The sequence below is a fragment of the Giraffa tippelskirchi genome, chromosome 2, assembly GCF_054371585.1.
Source record: "Giraffa tippelskirchi isolate mGirTip1 chromosome 2, T2T-mGirTip1v1.2.pri, whole genome shotgun sequence".
Classification (NCBI taxonomy): Eukaryota; Metazoa; Chordata; class Mammalia; order Artiodactyla; family Giraffidae; genus Giraffa; species Giraffa tippelskirchi.
The window spans coordinates 109,709,974-109,729,258 of NC_137276.1; the positions used below are offsets into that span (position 1 = coordinate 109,709,974).

A 19,285-nucleotide genomic window follows, 5' to 3' on the forward strand; every position below is an offset into this window, starting at 1 on the left:
AGTATCAGCACATGGTTTCCTGATAAACATCTCTACCGGATCACAATTCAGAGGGGCTCTATACACCTATTTTGCCATAAAGTTGGAGATCATTTATGATACTGATAAGTTTAGTTATTGAAAAATTATGGTCCAGGAAAACTGACCAGATTTCCTCCCTGTGTACCCAAATAGCCCATATTAAACTAATATGGAATGATAAAGCAAAGCTATTGTTATAATGATAGAAAACAATAGTAGCCATTGAAGTCCATGATAAATTAAGGCCATCATTGATAAAGAACCATTCTTTCTGAACTTGGGAGTGTGTGGCCCTCTGCAAACTGGAGAACACCCCAGGTTTGGGTTATAAGTTACAACTTTTGGTTCTCCTTAATAATTCACTTTATAGGTTATCATTGATTAATAGTTATATCAAAAAAAGAAAGGCTGTAACATCTTGTTGGTTAAGTGCCAAAGAGAGGAGGGAGGGCTCCCCTGGTGGTCCAGTGGATAAGAATCTGCCTGCCAGTGCCGGAGACGCAGGTTCGATTCCTTCTCTGGGAAGATCCCACATGCCCCAGGACAGCTAAGCCCATGTGCCAAACTCCTGAGCCTGCGTGCCATAACTACTGAAGCCTGCGAAGCCCACACACCTACACCCCATTGCTCCACAGGAGAAGCCACCACAGTGAGAAGTCCACGCAGGGCAACGAAGAGTAGCTCCTGCTTGCCACGGCTAGAGAGAGCCCATGCGCAGCAATGAAGACCCTCCAATAAATGACCTAATAAACAGAAGAAAGGCTGAAAATCATTAAAAAGCAAAAAAAAAGAGACTGGGTTTGAGGTCAGCCACAGCCTGTGGTTAGACATGCCTGAAGCAGGGTGCAGGCCAGAGGGTCTCGGGGCGTCTGACTGAAGCTCTGTTCATCTGTCCTAGGAAGGTGTGTCTGGACACATGCACACCATTGTGTGTCTAATTTTATGTTTCCACAGACTTGAGGACCCCTTGGTGCACTCATCCTCTAGGTAAGGTATGGGGCCACTGTTTCCCTCTGCCCAGCACCCACCCGGCGGGGGCATCATGCATGGAAACTAAGGACAGAGGCCCCACAGGCCACTGCCCCCTCCTGCCTCAGCCTGAGGCTCTCTCACAACCTCCTGACGGATGACCCAGAGTCTTCTGAGGACGCCGAGCCCTGTGGCCCTCCTCCTTCCAAAGGAAGGATGGGGTTGGGGGGACTTCTGTGTGCTTGGTTTTCATCTTCATGATTAGCAAGGACGCTGACTTTCATCCTCTTGGCTTCTTTATTTCTCCTTGCCCTGTGTTCAGTTCTTTTCCACAGTAGAGGGTGGTTTTGGGGAAGAGCACCAGGCTCACCATACTAGTGCACAGTTGGGAGAACACCAGTTGGATCACTGGGGAGTCTTGTCGCTGGTGATGTGGGTACTGATTTGTTTTCAGATCCAGCCCACCGTGCCCTCTTGGTATGAACACAAGGAGCTGGTTGTGACATATTGTCACATGTGCTGGGGTTTGAACTCGCTTGTATTTTCGTTATGGTTTTTGTGTCTCTGTTTGTAAGAGAAGTTGGCCCCTAGATTTTAATGCCTGTAACCGATGTCCTCAAAAGGCTTCCGGCCAAGGTCGTGGCAGCCGTGAGGAGCGTTGGGAAGTGTGGCTTCTTCCCTCCTCTGAGGGTCTGGGAGGCTCTCGGGCTGCCTGCCTCATCTCCATCCTCCCCATCCTCTACCTCACCTCCTCCTCCTGAGATGCTACTGTGCCGGCTGCCGGAGGCCCAAGGTGCTGATCTGGGCCTCTCGGCTTTCCTCACTGTGGAAGGGCTACTGCCCATGTCTCTTGCTGGTGGGGGTCTCGCCACCCCTCCTGAGCCTGGGCTTCATGCTCTCTGGGGTCTCAGCTCATAGTCTTTATAGCTTCATTTATTCATCTGGAGTGACTGGGCTGGTCCCCCAGCCCCCCCAACCAGCTGGCTGTTCACTCTTTCTAGGGACCTGCCCCCTTCTCCTCTCTGATCCCTAACCAAAGACCATTTTCTGGTTAAAAACTTATATTTAGTTCATCTTATGTAAGAGCAGGGAGACAGATTTGAGAACTTTCTATCAAAAATGATTAAAGGTTTTTCCTGTCTAGACAGCTCATCTTGCAATGGATAATAGGCTATATTAATTTTCAGTATCTGATACGTAACCTTACTGATGGCTTTTAAAGTTATAACATTACTTAAGAAATACAGAGATCATATTTGTTTGGGCTTTAATTAAGAGCTTCTGAGAATGTGTTAGTTTGACATATGAATCGGATCCAAGAGGCTGATGGCTGTCCCAGGTTTATGTAACGCAGGACGTGACGGTGGAAGCTGGCGCTGTTGTCACTCAGGGACATGCGTCCTTAGGGCAGTTTCTGCATTATTGGTATTTTTAGACCTTGCAGTGAATGGTGGATCCCTGCGCTCCCTGCCAGGGCTGCTGCCCCAGTGTCTCGGCTTGTCCGCTCGGGTCTGTGCGGGTCTCAGAGCCTTGTTCTTTCTTTCAGTTACAGGAAGCTTCCTGAGTTTTGCTCTGCGTGTTAATTCTTCCTGTCACTCTGCCTTCCATAGTTGGCTTGTGCATTTCAGCCTGGAGAGCATTTTGTTTTCTCCAGTTGTTCAGTTCATGATCCAGTCTGGGTTTCTCGGGGGAGTGGCAGGGCCTTCCTTGTGGGTTTCCTGGTGTCTGTGGGCAGCGGCTGCAGACTAGGGGCAGGGGGGCATCCTCTGGGGCAGGTCCCCCTCGCCTGCTGCTCTGGGTCCTGTTGTTTGTTGGCTGTGATGAGGTGCGAGAGTCCACTCTAGGCCAGTGTGCCTTTGGGCTCCCCTTGCCAAAGACACCTCCTGTGCTTACCCATTGGTCTTGCTGGTTTGTCCTGAAGGGAGCAGGGGCCGAGGACGGGGTGGGCTCAGAATGGTTGTTCCTCCCCATCTGCTGCACCTGCTATTCTGGTGACCAGGCCACTGCCCTGTGCCCAGCATGGAGTCACTCCTGCTCTGAGCTGGTGCTGCCTGCAGTTCGTGTCAGCATTGCTTGTCCTGGGCCCGAGTGTGGGAGAGGCAGGGGAGGCCATGCCTTGGGTGCTGGGTGACAGCTCGCTCTGTCCCGCCTGCATGTCTGGCCCTCTCTCGCTGTCTCTCTACTCTTCTCTCTGTGTGTCTCCCTCTTTGTGTGCCTCTCCTTCTCTTTATGTGTGTGTCTCTCTGTGTGTGTCTTTCCCTCTCTGGGTCTCTGTCTGTCTCCCTGTCTTCCACTCCATCTCTGCTGTCTTCCAGTGGAGACCCAGGGCTCATTCCTAGTGTTGGGAACATTGGGTTTCTCTAAAATGATGATAAAACAATAAAATATATCCAGACAGGGAGCAACTTCCCACCTACTTAATGAATTGTTTTAATATTTGCAACATGCTTTAATTGCCCATGAAGCATTTGATTGTTGAAAGTTTGAAAAAAAATAACATTTCCTTCAGGTCATAAAAATATTTCCAATATGTTCACCAGTTCACTTCAAAAAATAAGGGGGGTTTTAAAATACAAAACAAAGTAGTCTTTTTTTAACAGCAGCTTTTTTGGGGTGCAGTTGACATATGCCTGGCCCCTGCACATGTTGTAACGGGTGCAGCTGGCTGAGTGTTGAGCCCCAAAGGGCATCGCCCTGTGAAGGTGGTGAACGCCCACACCCTGCTGCGTCCTGTCACAGTGGATCCTTTGCAGCTCCTGGTTCACGTGGACGGGATCAGGCCATGCGTCCCTCTCTGTCTGGCTCGTTTCACTCAGTGCGATGACTCAGAGGCCCAGCATGTTGTTGCAACTGTCAGTGCTTCATCCCAAAGGAATCTTTTTTATTAGGGGAGGACAGTACTCTTTCTTGTTCAGAAGGTGGGGTAGATTTAATTCACTGAGTAGAACAAAGTCCACTTCAACTGGGGCTATTAAGCCCCAAATGCAGGGGGAATAAAAGGCTGGTAAATTGAGGCCCTGCTGGGCGGTCCCAAGGTCACATGACAACCTGTGTCTGGTTGAGCCTTCAGGACCAGCTAGATCCCATGCTCTACCCCTGGACCCCGTCCTGCTGGCTCAGACTGGAGTGGGCCCTGCTTGGGAGCAATGACAAGGGTGGTTCTTGGGTGTCCTGGAATAAATGCACTGTGTGGAGCGTTTCGTCGGGGTGCAGGGTCTTGGATCTCCAACCAGGGTTTGAACCTGGATCCTGGCAGTGAAAGCGCCAAGTCCTACCCACTGGACTGCCAGGGAATTCCAAGTGGAATGTAAGTAATACAAAAAGAGATGAAATCAAACCAAGGCCTCTGGACTAGAGAATCATTTCCTTGGTCGAGTCTTTCTACATAGACTTCCCAGAGGACGTGAGGGCCAGTGTCCCCCACCCACTTCCCTTCCTTGGGTGTCCCTCTCCTAGGGACCTTTTTGTATTTAAGTGTTTATTGTAGTTTTACCACATGAAGCTACTGCTTTTCTCCACAGTGGTCACATACCAGGATCGGCTTGATTCTTCTGAAATGTTAGCCAGGGAAGCTTCTGTCATATCGGAGCTGAAATATCAATGCTCAGAGGTTTCCCTAGTTCAGAACAGTTGAAAACACCTGTCTTCTAGAACTTCCTTTGCATTTTCTCATGCTAGTTGTTGAAGAGCTACTTTGCCCTCTGGGTGGAGCCAGGATCCTCAGAGTCACTCAGAGTCACTCAGTCACTCGGCTTTGATTCACTCCTCCACCCATAGGCCTCATCCCCAAGGCCTGTCCACTGAGCCTCCCAATGAGAAGCCTGACGTTTCCATCTCTGTCATCCCTCTGCCCCCCAGCTATCCCGGCCTCACCCCTGGCAATACCCACAGAGCTATCAGCCTGATCTTTCAGAAAACAGCCCAGATTCCTCTTTCTCACACCAGCTTCTGCCGAGAGCCCCTCCCCCACCAAAGGCATCTGGAGGGACTCCTGCTGCTTTCAGTCTCAGCTTCAGCTGAGGGGCGTCCCCACCCCCTCCTGGCTCAGTGACTTAGGGGGCCCCTCCTGGCTCAGTGACTTGGGGTCCACCCTGCAGCCCCTCCTCTGGTGCCCCCCACGTGGTCCCACCTCCTGGTGCCCCCTCCTCCTAGCCCCTCCTTCTGGTGCCTCCCCCATGGCCCCTCCCAGTGCCCTTCCTGCCCGCTCAGTGACTCAGTGGCGGGGGGGGCCCTGCGACCCCTCCTCCAGTACCACCCCCCCGCAGCCCCTTCTCTGGTGCCCTCCCCTGCGGGCGCTCCTTCTGGTGCCCCTGGCTGACCCTCCTTTGGTGGAAGATCGCAGGACTAGTTAAGCACTTGAAGCAGTGGGGGTACCAGTGATGCAGAAGTACCCCTGTGTGTCAGCATCCCTCTGCTGACCATTTCCTGCCTTGAGCCTATGAAGCCTTGTGTCTCAGATAGCATCTCTAACATCAGGGAATCTGGTTTGTGTAACTGCATACTCATGAACGGTGCTACACACCTGCAACATAGAATGTAGGGGCAGAGTGAGTGAGTGAAAGTCGCTCAGTCGTGTCCGACTCTTTGCGACCCCATGCAGTCCATGGGATTCTCCAGGCCAGAATACTGGAGTGGGTGGCCTTTCCCTTCTCCAGGTCTTCCCAACCCAGGGATCGAACCCAGGTCTCCTGCATTGCAGGTGGATTCCTTACCAGCTGAGCCACAACGGAATCCCAAGAATACTGGAGTGGGTATCTGCTTTGTGTATCTGCACACTTACGAATGGGGCTACACGTCTGTGAGTAGAATGTGAGACACTTATTTGGGGGCAGAGTGAAGCCTTAATTTCCACAGTCTAGTAAAATTGTAATGATAAATGCCACTTTTCAAGGAAATTCGAGAGCTTCATTCTGTCAGCAAGATTTCCAAGGGCACAGCAGTCCATCGGGTGCCAAGCGATGCATTCGTGTAACAGGGCTGGTTCTGTGTCTGCAGTTAGTGCCCACGAGCTCAGCCCCACCAACCCTGTTTCACCAGCATCGCTGTGGCATCTGAGCTCCTTTTATCAGCAGATACAGGTGAAGCCCTGCAGAAACCCTTGCAGTCTGACTAATGAGTGGTCATGCTACTGTCAGAGCAGGGTGTCCTGAGCCAGGCGCAGCCACCAGGAGAGGGCTCCGGGAGGCAGTGGCGATGGTGCCTGGGTGTGTCAGGGACTAGAGACCATGGAGCCTCCAGATGACAGGGCTCCTCCGTGTCCCACCCCCTCTGCCCTTTCTGGAGTTTTAGGGTGCCCAGGCCCTGCCCTTCTCCTGTGGCATGCCGGGTGTATCGAGCCGGGCAGGGTTCTGGCTCCTGACCCTGCGCCATCAGCTGACCTCCTCTCCCTGCAGCCTGGCTCCCTGTGCACCTCTCCCTTCTCCCACAGGGTCTCTCTTCTTAACTCTTTTGCAAGAAATAGGAAACCTCCCTGATGGTTCAGATGGTAAAGAATCTGCCTACAATGTAGGAAACTCAGGTTTGGATCCCAGGAAGAACCCCTGGAGAAGGGAATGGCAGCCCACTCCAGTATTCCTGCCTGGAGAATCCCATGGACAGAGGAGCGTGGCAGGCTACAGTCCATGGGGTCACAAGGAGTCAGACACAACTGAGCAACGGACACTTGCACTTTGACTTGCAGGAATCCTCCAGCTGCCTCTCCTGACTTTCCTGAAGTCTTGCCGCCCGTTATACCAGGCTCCTCGGCTCTCTTTGCTGCAGGTAATGCCACTGTCACTGGTCTTGTCTGCTTCACAGTGTGGCAGGTGCCGCTGGCCCTGACCCAGCTTGGGTGTGAATGGGTCACCTTTCCGTCAGCAGTAGTTTTATAGCACTGCGTGACCCGAGGACACGGGGGACCTGAGGACTCGGGGCACCATGCGTGGCTGTGTCGTTCCCTGGTTGTTCCCGGGTCAGCTGTGCTGGGCTCCATCGTTACTGACAGCGCTCCCTAACACCGTGGGCACCATGGGCGGGTTTGTCTTCTGTGCCTTGTGATTTTCTCCTACATTTGTGTTATAAGCTGTGTGACTCCTACGGAGGCGTCAGGGTCAGGAGAGCGGATCTGATGACACGTCCGTCCTCTGCCCTCCCCAGGGTAAAAGCAGACATGTCTTGGTCTCCCTTGAGCTCCTCCTTGACCACAGCCCCGCCCCATGTGGACATGTTTCAGAACAGTGCTGTCCTTTGCCGTTCTCTCATCATCAGCATGGAAGCCTGTGTCCCTTGGAATCCAGCTCAACTGTGCCTGCTACTGGGCTGCCTGTAGTGGGGTCACGGGATGTCCTCTTATGTCCCTCTAGGTTTATTAACGCAGAGGATTACATCGATAGATTTCCACGCATGCAGTCATTCTCGTGTTCCCAGCACAAATCCAGCTAGATCATGCAGGATTAGTCAGGACTACATTTGCTGACGTTTTGTCGAGGGTGTTTACGTCTGTCCTTGGGAGTAGTTTGGCTAACCCTTCTTCCTTCCTCCTCGCACTTGGCAGATGCGTTCCTGCTGAGTGTTGGGCGAACTTCCTGGGGGAGCCATCCGGGTGTGGACTGTTGTTCGTACAGTGATTTTTTTTTTCTCTCTTGATTCTACTTCTTTAACGTTGGTAGTCTAGTCAGATTTTCCATTTCTTCCTGAGTCAGCTTTGATGAGTTGCATTTTTCTTGGAATTTGCTCATTTTACCTGAGTTTACAAGATTTTTGGAGTAGCTCCATTCCGGGGTCTCTTGCTGCTTAACTTACGCACCCAAGACCTAGCTTCAGAGAACAGCCATGATGTTGTTCTGCTTGTATCTACATGGCTCAGGGATCTGTGGGGCATGTGTGGATGGCCTGTCTGTGCTCCACAGTGATGGGGACCTCAGCTGGGCTCGCCCAAATATCTGGAGGTTGGCCATGTGTCTGGGACCATTGTTTAGGCTGATAACTGGGTTCATTGGTGCTTAGTGTTCTGCCCGAGGAGGCTTCATGAGTGACATGGCTGGCACCTCCCGTGGCTGGGTGATGATGGGTGGGCGACGCTATGCACAGCTCTGGGCACTTGGCTCAGAATCTCTGGACAAGATGGCTGTGTGACCGTAACCCCAGGCCTGCGGGGCTCTGCAGCGAGTGCCCGTCACACCTGGTGATGCTGCCGAAGGAGATAGGGACTCCGCGTGCCCTGTCCTCACAGGCACCCACTGGTACATGTTCTAGGGGCATCTGAGCCCATCACGGCGGAGAGGTGTGGCGGAGCCTGAGGACCTGCAGCTATGACTATGCAGAGGGAGGGTCCTGGTGGCTGGGGATGGGGGTCTACACAGCTCGGCCGCACCGCAGTCAGGTGCACTGTCTACCTCGGTCTTCCCACTGCCCCTCTGAGACCCACCACTCTCCCCACGGATGTGGACTGGAGAAGCAGGTGTCGTTTGGATATTGTTTGTTTTTCAGAAAGAAAATATGGGTGCTCCATTGTCAGGTCTCATAGATATATCAGCAAGTTCCATTGTCCCACTGGTCGGGAGGAAGTGATCTAGAGAGTTGTTTCCAGGCTCCGCTCCAGCCACAGGGCTGGCTGTCGGCGTTGACCTGGGTGGGAAGGGGCGGGGGCTGCTGAGCCTGCAACTCTGGGTCTGTCTGGACTCACACGCGTGTGCACAGGCCTGCGCAGGTGGCCTCTGCTTTCTCGGAAGATGGGTCCGGACAGGACTCTGCCCGAGGCCTCATTCCTTAGCATGTGGGTTGGTGCTTGTTTGTGCTGGCCTGCTGGCGAGTGGAGATCTGATGGTGTGTGTCATGTGTGCACCTGCCTGTTGTGGCAGAGGGTGAAGGTGGAAGTTATCATGGGGTATCTGCTTTAAAAATCAAGAACACATTAGAAGTAAGTGAAACATATTTAGGAGTTGTTGTTCAGTCGCTCAGTTGTGTCTGACTCTTTGTGATCTCATGGACTGTAGCCCTCCAGGCTCCCCTGTTCATGGAATTCTCCAGGCAAGAATACTGGAGTGGGTTGCCGTTTCCTTCTCCAGGGGGTCTTCCTGACCCAAGGATTGAACCTGCATCTCCTGCATTGGCAGGCAGATTCTTTACTGCTGAGACACCAGGGAAGCCCCCATATTCAAGAGAGGACTGGTGTTTTGGGGCTGTGCTGTGCAGCCTGTAGGATCAGTTCCCTGGGAGAGGACTTTTCATGAGCAGCATTTGTTATCGAGTTGACCTCTGCTATGGTGGAAAGGCTTTATTGTTGGGTTAAAGTTAACATGAAGCACGGGAACCGTCTGTTCCAGGGGGAAGGCTTTCCGGTCGTCATGGAGAGCTAGACAAGGGCCTGAAGAAAGCTCGCCTAGCGGACGCCACCCTCGGATCATCTCAGCTCCACCCGCTCCGCAGGGCCCAGGAGGCACAGGAACACGTGGGATTCACGGTAAGAATGGAACCTGTAAACCTCTGCTAACTTTCGACTCATAAAAAATGCCTCTGGCCCCACGTAAACGCATTAGTTAAGCCTTTTGGCTGGTCGTTTAAAACGCATTTTGTTAGGAGCTTCCTACAGATGGTCTGTTCCTGTCCCCACAGCCTCTCAGCCAGTGCTCTGCTGCCCCCCAGTGGCCGCCATGGGCGGCCAAGGGCTGGGCACTACCAGGGACTCGCTGTACAGCCTTTACTGCAGATTATTTTCTTTGAGGTAATTAAAAGAACATTTCTTCAGTACTTATTGTTGGTGACTATTACATGATTCAGCGTCTGCTTTTGAGGGAAGCTGAGACGACTCAAAATCCCGGTAGTTAGTATGACGTAAGGTTAGTTTGTGGCCTGCAGAGTGACTGAGTCAGGAAGGTCGAGCGCTGAACTTTCACGGAGGTTTTTTCTTGGGGAAGAAGTATTATAGGAAGTGGCTGCCAGAGGCTGCCGCGTGCAGAAAGAGGACGTTCTGCGTTCGTCCACTCCCTCACTGGGGGCTGAAGCGTGTCAGCCAGGACACAGCCCTCTCTGGGCTGTGGTGGGTGTGGAGCCCATGGGGTCGGTTAGGGGTGGGAGACTTGCCCTGCCTGACCACAGGACCCTGGGATTGTACCTGAAGGCCCCACCTGCCATTTCTGTGTCCATAGACATCAGGAACGTCAGGTCCCTGGTTCCCAGGGAAACCTTTAAGAGGTTTTGCCTAATCTTCAACTGGTGCTTTCTTTCTGTTTTCTTTTTTTTTTATTTGTACATAGCCAGCAAGTGTATGGAGAGGGCAAAACCATGATTACTTTTATCACTGCTTGTGCCAGTGGGATGGAGTTGTATTTTTAACCACAGCTCATCTTTTAGCTCAATTAGTGATCTTAAATCAGTTTCTCTGTAGCCAGAGTTGATTGGGAGATGGTGAAAAGCCCAGAGTGAGACCATGCTTTAGCACTGCAAGTGAGCTGTGATTTATGGCCACCTACATCCAGGGTGCTGTAGATGTAACATTCTTGTTGAGTCGCCTAGTCGTGTCTGACTCTTTATGACCCCTTGGACTGTGGGTCACCAGGCTCCTCTGTCAATGAGACTTCCCAGTCAAGAATACTGGAGTGGGTTGCTATTTCCTTCTCCAGGGGCTCTTCCTGACCTAGGGATTGAACCTGTGTCTCCTGCACTGGCAGATGGATTCTTTACCACTGTGGCATCAGGGAAGCCCCCAAAACATTGCCCTCTTAGGCCCATCTGGGATTCAAACCAAAGATCTCCTGTTTACTAGACAGGTGCTTTCATAGCTAAGCAGCAGAGCCAATTATAATGCGATGTAAACTATCACTTTAATTATGCTGTTGAAGTGAATTATAAAGTGTTTTTTAATGTGACATAAGCATGCACTGAAGAAGCGAATTGTTTTCGATCCTATGCACAAGTCAGTTGTCCCTGAAGGCACAGAAAAAAAAGCAAGGACAAAAGGTGGCATCTGAAGCAGAACGGAGGGCAGGAATGGTCAGACACCCAGTGTCAGGAATCAGGTTTTCTGCTGAGTCTGTGCTGATAGATGGTACCTGCAGAGTAGACACTTTGCATTTGTTTCATAAAATGAGAGCTAATTCTAGCAACCGTAATCCCGTGTATTAATCTTTTTTTCACAGTAATTTGTAAAAGAAAAAAGCACGCAAGTTTCTGGCTGGATAAAGCATCTCTTGGCTGACGCACTCCTGGTCAGTAGCCTCATTTGCCGTCTGGCGGGAGTGCTGCAGGCAGCCTGTATTTTTAACTCCAGGCCAGTCCCTGCTTCCACCTCTCCTGCTCCTTAAACAGGCTGAAGTTGCTTCCTGTGTCTCACAGGTGAGAACACCTTCTGAGGCTGGGCCTCTTGAGGTCGTGCTGTGGAGCCCTTGCAGAGTTTAAGGCCCCGTGCGTGCTGTGCAGGCCAAGTTGCTTCAGTCCTGTCTGATTCTTTGTGACCCCATGGACTGTAGCCCATCAGGCTCCTCTGTCCATGGACTTTTCCAGGCAAGAATACTGGAGTGGGTTGCCATGCTTCCTCCAGGGGATCTTCCCAACCCAGGGATCGAGCCGAGTCTCTTACATCTCCTACATTGGCAGGCGGGCTCTTTACCACTAGTCCCACCTGGAAAGCCCCTAAGCTCCCTCAGGGGGTTAATTTATGGGGGTCCCGGGGTGGCCTGGCTCTGCTCAGACACTGAGGCTTTCCTCAGTGTCTCATTGCCACCAATCCCCGCAGTCTGCTTATGACAAATATGTATAGACTCCCCTTCTAATTCTGAAATGAAATCATTATAATTATGACCATATCCAAATGTAGTAAAAGAGAACTTAAGGATGCACAATGAGATAGCTCTCATGTGGACCTCTGAACACTCTGTGCTGCGCAGCAGGCGCTGTGATGGTGACGTGGGACTGCAGTGCTAGCCTGAGTGGGATGGCTCTCAGCTCATGGACTGGCTCTCAGAGCAGCAGGATGCGGTCCTGTCTGCCTTCACACAGCAGTTGCACTCTGGACTGCTGGGTGTGTGGGAAGTTGTGATCGTATTGAAACAGGCCTGGGCTTGTGTCCCCATGAATCTCTTTGTCACCTGCATGTCAGTCCTTCGGACAGAACGGTTATTTCTGGGATGGTCCTGCTTGCCTCACACATTCCTTCTCCCCATACGGTGCCCGAGCACCTCAGCCCTGTGACAACCAGACCACGTCCACACGTGGCTACCACTGACAGGAGCCTTTGCAGAGAGAAGAAAGTGGCAAGGAGGGTCTATCCCCTGATGGCCTCAAGACCCTCACAGGCCTGCTGGGTGTTCTGAAAGCTGGGGTAGCTGTGGGCCTGGGAGGGGTCCCCTGGGGCATCGGGCAGGCCCTGGCAGGCGCAGGTGACCCCAGGTGCCCCTAACTAACAGCAGCAGTGGGGAAAGCGGGAGGCGTCGCTGCGAGGGCACCTAGTGCTAAGGCAGGTGGCTAACTCCTTACATATTGGGGTAGAAACGTGACTTTTCCCCCTTACTGTGATTTATTGGCTAACAGAATCTGCTTAACACAGATGACACTTCAGTTTACAAACACTGCTGAAGGTCAGTGAAATAAAGAAAAGTTTGGCTGAAAATGAAGAGTGTCTCAGCGTGCTTCTGGCAGGAGTCCCTGCTGCCCAGAAGGTGGCCTTGTGTGGCCTGCCTGACTCATCAGCATCAGCTCAGCAAGGGGTGTCCAGGCAGAAGTGGCCCTGGTTGGGAGGTCGCGGGTCTGGGGCAGCCAGGGGCAGAGATTGGCCCTGTGGGGCCCTGGTGCTGCCCAGGGAACTGCGGTCCACCCAGCTCAGGTCTGCCCGTGTTCGCTCTTCTGCTCCGGAACCAGGAAGCCGAGCAGGAAATGGATCGTGCCGGGGACGTGCTCTTCTGGAGGCTTCTGCATGTGAACCGTGGTGGTCAGTCATCACTCATTGGGAAGCTTGTGTCCTGCCTCGTGGGGCAGCGAGGGCCTGCTTTCTCAGGCCACCTGGAGGAGGTGCGCTCAGGGTCCAACGAGCCCAGGTCGTAGGTGTGGCCTCTGTGGTGGGCGTGGCCTGCACCATGGGTGTGGCCAGCATCGTGGGCATGGTGGGCACCGTGGTTGCAGTTGGTGCAGTTGGCATGGCTAGCGTCAGGCCAGCCACACTTCCCCAGCCGCCACAGGTCACCCGTGAACTCAGTGCAGAGTGTGAACCCAGTTCTGCCCTTGGAAGCATCTGTGGTCAACATGCCCGTGGACTAACTTCTTGTCGCTGTGAAACAGACCGCAGCAAATGTCCTCCAGCCATCTCAGGGTCAGGGCCAGATTCCTTGCTCCCGCTCTCACCTGGTCCAGAGTTTAGAGGCCCCGGGGCCCTACCCAGCCCACCAAGTTACTTGTGGTTGCAGGATGCAGGCATTTGGCCCCAACCCCTGGACACAGGAGGGGGAGGGAGCCTCTTCTGCTGCCTCCTATTCGGATTTCTTTCCTCCACCCTAATTAGGTGAGCCCACCCAGGGAAGTCCCCTTTACATTAACTCAGCCATCTGATTTGAGACCTTCATCATATCTACACGTCCCTTCCCCATGCCTCCTGTGGCAGTAGGCCCATCATGTCTGCAGCTCTGCCACCATCTAGGGGGAGGGAGAAGCAAGGTGTGAAATGAAGTGTGGTGCCAACACCACTGACTGGGGAAGGACTTACTGCACCGTGCCCGGTCGAGGCATGTGTCTGACATGGGTGTGTGCCTCGCAGGATGTGTATCTGATTGGTGTGTATCAGACAGGCAGAGTCCCGTGTGGTCTCTAGAGCACGTAATGCATAGGGTCTCTACAAACCAATATGGACAAGATAGTGGGGGAAAAAGGGCAGGAAAGCTTGCACAGGTTTGGCACCAGAAATGAAATATGGGCGGCCAATGGACATATGAAGCAGTGCCCACTGGCAGCGAAACCCAGCATGTCTGGAGGTTGGGCCAGCACCACCCCGAAAGCCACCTGGGGATCCTCCCAGAACCATCTCCCAGGGGGGCACCTGGGCCCCAGGTGGGTCTGGCATTCTACTTCTGGGGCCTGTCTGAAGATATGTGCAGCCTAGAGACTGAGACCCTGGCAGCGGCCCTTGACTCAGGCTGCGTGCCTGGACTTGAAACCAGAGTGGAGAGGCTGGTTCCTGGGGAACCCTCCCCTGCTCACCCTCTCCCCCTTCCTGCTACTTGGCACTCCCGGTGCCCAAGGAGGCCCTGATATTTTCACTGCGGCTGTTGTCTCGGCACTCAGTGCAGGATAGACAGTTAGAGGCTGCCGTGAGCATACTCGCAGGGAGGCCTTACGGGCTCATCAGCAGAGCCAGGAGGTCATTCTGGAACTGCTGGCCTGCTTCTGCGCCTCACTGCCCATCAGATGGGCTGGGAAGGATGGGGGCCTACTAGGTGGTCAGGTGCATGGAGAGTGCTACAGCTGGACTGCTGGGGTGCCTAGGGTTGGGGCGAGGCTGGGGTGAGTGGACCGGGGCCTGGAGCTGGGGGAAGGGAAGAACTCCCATCTTCTCCCCCCACCTGGAGCTCACCTGCTGGGAGGACTCTCCCCAGGCTGTCGTCCCCGACTGTGGTCCAGCTCTGGCTTCCTCCCCACCCCTCTTGTGGGTGATGTTGCCGACCAGGCACTGGGTTCATGATCTCCTGGCTGGTCTTGCATAATTGGGGGTGCCCCCTTCAACGTCCCAGGCCCCTAAAGCTCCTTCTTTCTCAGCTCCAGGGCCTTAGATGGGGCTCAGATGGCAGGGAATGTTCGAGTGAAGCTACAGACCTGCCAGATGTTGGCAGGGCAGAGGGAAGGGTGGTGTGGAGCCAGTGGACAGAGGGACTGTGGCCACAGTTGGGGGCCACCAAGCTTGGGAGTTTGTTACTCTGGTAATTCTGCTTCTTACTAACTGCAGCGGTGTTCAAGAAAGATCTCTGTTGCACCCTGGACCCAGTCTGTCATTTATCTAGCAGATATGTGCCTCACACCTGTGGGCAGGCACTAACCGAGGCCCCTGGGACCAGGGTGGGTGAGACAGACAGAACCCACTGACGCTACTGGAAGCAGAGGACAGTCATGGTTGCCACCAGGCAGTGTCGGCTGTGAGGGGGACCTGCAGGCCAGGGGTGGGACCTCTCCCGGGGGCAGCATCCCAGAGAGGACCCAGGAGGGGCCCTCATGTGCCTTCTCTGCATATCCCTGGCTGAGGGTGGCTGCAGGCAAAAATAGTGCACAGTTAACCTCAAGAGTGGGCTTCCCTGGGGGCTCAGACAGTAAATAATCTGCCTGCAATGCTGGAGACCCAGGTTTGATCCCTGGGTTGGGAAGATTCCCCTGGAGGATGGCATGGCAACCCACTCCAGTTTTCTTGCCTGGAGAATCCCATGGACAGAGGAGTCTGGTGGGCTACAGTCCATGGGGTTGCAAAGAGTCAGACACAACTGAGCAACTAAGCCCAGCACAACCTCAGAAATACGACTTGGTAAATAAAAATTTAATTGCCTTTGCAGTGTTGTGTGCAGTTGTATCTATTGTTCTTAGAGATTAATTGGTGATTTTCTTCCAGCTGTTTTGAGCTCTAGTCATGACTCAATACCAGATAATAGATCCAGACACTTCAGACTGATGTGTAAAAGAAAAATTAAGAGATTCGTTTATATTGTTTAGTCGCTAAGTTGTGTCCAAGTCTTTGTGGCCTCATGGACTATAGCTCACCAGTTTCCTCTGTCCTCCAGTATCTCCTGGAGTTTAATCAGATCTTGTCCGTTGAATCGGTAATGCCATCCAACCATCCCATCCTCTGTTGCTTGATCGTTGTAGATACAGGAAAATCTGGTGTTCTTCCCTGTGTCCTCACGGAGGGATTTTTAGAAATACTAGCATCGCCCTCTTGTGGATGGGTTTGTTACGTAGTCACCACTCTAAAATCTGAAAGGCTGAATCTATGAGACCCCCTGCCCCTCCTGTGCACATGGAGAGTTCTAGAAGACTGGTGTTTCCTGACCACCTTATTAATGCACCCTTGGCTGTGACTGCTGCTGGATTTGTGGTCCACCTTTTGAACATGAACTGGGACATTCCATGTGGTCTCATCACTCCCTGGAGTTTGTCAGGTGGCAACTGGCAGCAGTGGTGAGAGCTCCATGGGCGCCATTCTGGAAGAACAAAGCACAGAGCTTCTTAGAGGACAGGGTGGGTCTCTTGGTTCCTGGTGGCACTCAGGCCTCTGCAGTGCCGCACAAGCAGGCCCTGGGGGACGGCTGTGGCTAGGGGTGAGTAGGAAGCAAGTGATGACAGTGGTGTCTGCTGCTGCTGTGACAGCAGTGGGGGCAGAGGCAGGCGACCTGCTATCCAGACGGGGGCTGCAGGCTTCATGGCGGTGGGGAGTCCTGAACATTATGTATTTTCCAGGCAGATGGCATGGGGAGGTGGGCATGGAGCAGGGAATTAGGGACAGGAGAGGACCCCAGCAGTCTGGTGGGCCCAGGGAGGCTGCAGCTGTCGGGGTAGGGGCATGGAGGGCATTTTAGCTAGCCTTATCATTGGGTCATGCCTTTTTTGTTCAGTGTTACCCTCTTCCTGCATTCTTGCATTGTCTGGGGTGGTGGAACCGGTGGTGAGAAGTGGCTGCAGCCCGAGTTTGGACCTTGGCCTCCCTGACACAGCTCTGTGCTTGGGGCAGTTTGCTGGCTTCCCGACCTGGTCTCCTCGTGTGATATGTCAGCCATAGCAGCGAGAGCTGGTAGTACCGTCCTCTGCTGTCCCAATGAGAGAGACCGTGCTTTCCAGTCTTTTCCAACTGATTCATTCTGTGTTTGGAATCTATTCATTCCTTCTTCTTGAAATCTACATACCTTTTATTTTATTTCAAATTGAACGACGACTTTCTCATACAATTTGTGTTTTTTTCTGGGATTTTTTTTTTAAAGCTGACTTTACTGAGATATAGATGACATGCAATAAAAATCACTTTTCTGTGAGTGGTTGGACGTGTGCTGACAGTGTGTGCACTTAGCACAGCACCACTGTGTCTCCTTCCTCCCAGAGGCGCCCTCTGGCCCACTCAGATGTCCCCATCCACCCTCATCACAGAGTGGCCTTGTCTGTTGGTGGTGTTCTGGGTCATTGCCTGCTACGAACAGAGCACCAGGACGTAGCAGTGGAGAGGGCAGACCGCACTGTCAAGTGTGCTGAGCCCCAGGTGGACGCATTCAGACGGTAGGTGGCGCTGTGGGGTCGTGCTGAGATAACAAGAAAAGCCCGTTTCACATCCTGAACCCAGATACCAACTTCTTGTAGAAAAGTCTGCAGGGAAGTTTCGGTTCACTGGCTTTGTTTTAACCGTTTTAAAGGGCCTAGGAGACAATGGCATGGAATACTTACAGCTGGTTTAGTTTAGTTAGTGACCTGATTTATAAATTAAATTTTATCAAATAATTTATGTTTAACTATACTAATAAGTTGAGTCTGTGTTACAGACTTGGAAAGCACAATTGCATAATTTGTTCTCATCTTTAAAAAAGTATTGCTTTGCTTATTTATGTGTAACATAATTCTATAGTTCTACTGTTTTAGCTTAATATTTCAAATAGGCAATAATTAAGAAAAAATGCAAAAGAAAAAAAAAAATCCCAGTCTGTACTCTCAAGTTCTAAATGTGTGGTAACAGATTGCTAATTTTAATAAGACTAACCAAAATTTGTGTCTGTATGTTTGATCTTTAGTGAAGAGTTGCCAACATAAAGTGAAGAAATAATGTGACTACTTAAGGTTTAAAATTCCTCTTCCATAAACCCCTGTCTGCAGCCCTATGGCTGTGTTGAAGCCCACGCCCACACTGTTGTCCTGCCCCCACCCTCACTTGCTCTCCTGAGGCGGACCATGCAGCAGTATGCACTAGGACAGGGTCCGGGGGAGGGGGGTCGGGTCTGGCCAGGCAGTAGCCGGGGTCCATGGTGTAATCCAGGGCCTCCAAGTTGTGGCTCAGACTCTGCCTCCGAGATCCCAGAGTGCTAGACTTTAGGGATGAAGGCACACTCCAGCCAGTAGAGATCCCTGTGGGCCAGAGCGAGTAAGGGACCTGTTCCCACACCTCCCTGTGAACGTCCGCCCAGGATGACACTCACGTCTCCTAATGGCCTCCTGGCAGTTTGGGGATACAGATCTGCAGGTGGGGTAAGGCCTGCGGGCTGCCCCACCCTGGGACTCGGGGACTCCTAGGCCCCCGTAGGTGACCAGCTTGAGGGACCTGAGCTGGGTCACCCCCTCTCAGACTGGGTGACACCCGGCCACTGCCCTCGAGCCCAGCTTCATTGCCTCAGTAACCAGACTGCTTTGGTCTCGACTCCCTTGGCGCTCTCTAGTCACGGATTTCAGTGACACTGGTGACAAAGATGTGGGTTTTCGTTGTTGCCTTTTATCACCGTCTTCTTGCACGTGGCATCCATTTGGTGGCAGATTTGGCTCTTCACACCCTGAGATGTTTCCCCTCACGTGGCTCTGAGTGTGCCCCTCCTGTGTCTGCTCCTCAGGCTCCTGAATTGCGTGCCTCAGGCGCCACCTGTGGGTGCAGGCTTTCATGTCTCTGATCTCCTTTCAAGTTGTTTCTTCCCCTTCAGTCTTGCTGAAGTTTTGAGTCAAATATGGTCACTTTTGTCCTCTTGTACCTTCCTTGTGACAGACTTTCTTTTCTTGGGCTCCAGAATCACTGCAGATGGTGGCTGCAGCCATGAAATTAAAGGACACTTGCTCCTTGGAAGAAAAGCTGTGACTAACCTAGGCAGCATATTAAAAAGCAGAGACATTCCTTTGCCAACAAAGGTCCATCTAGTCAAAGCTCTGGTTTTTCCAGTAGTTATGTATGGATGTAAGAGTTGGACCATAAAGAAAGCTGAGTGCCAAAGAATTGATGCTTTTGTCCTGTGGTGTTGGAGAAGACTGTTGAGAGTTCCTTGGACTGCATGGAGAGCAAACCAGTCTGTCCTAAAGGAAATCAGTTCTGAATATTCATTGGAAGGACTGATGGTGAAGCTGAAGCTCCAATACCTCGGCCACTTGATGCGAAGAACTGACTTATTGGAAAAGACCCTGATGCTGGGCAAGGTTGAAGGCAGGAGGAGAAGGGGACGACAGAGGATGAGATGATTGGATGGCATCACCAACTCAGTGGACATGAGTTTGAGCAAGCTCTGGGAGTTGGTGATGGACAGGGAAGCCTGGCATGCTGCAGTCCATGGGTCACAAAGAGTCAGACACGGCTGAGCAACTGAACTGAACTGAACCTTCCTTGTACATACATACGTTCACG

General features: G+C 52.4%; 1 protein-coding gene across 22 annotated transcripts in view; it reads left to right on the forward strand.

Annotated features, from left to right (window-relative positions):
- Positions 1–19,285, forward strand: part of ADARB1 (adenosine deaminase RNA specific B1) — a 113,771-nt gene that overhangs the window by 36,402 nt on the left and 58,084 nt on the right. For 18 of the 22 annotated variants that reach the window (XM_081570180.1, XM_081570182.1, XM_081570177.1 and 15 more), the window contains one exon: positions 9,294–9,430. The exons of 3 other annotated variants lie outside the window; for them this stretch is intronic. Coding sequence is in view for 12 of the 19 variants with exons in the window: in XM_081570172.1 (XP_081426298.1) it covers positions 9,294–9,430 (137 nt within the window). In the remaining 7 variants the exon portion in view is untranslated. Of the gene's footprint in view, positions 1–6,670; positions 6,751–9,293; positions 9,431–19,285 lie in introns of all 22 variants that reach the window. One more of the 22 variants, XM_081570183.1, reaches the window with a different exon arrangement.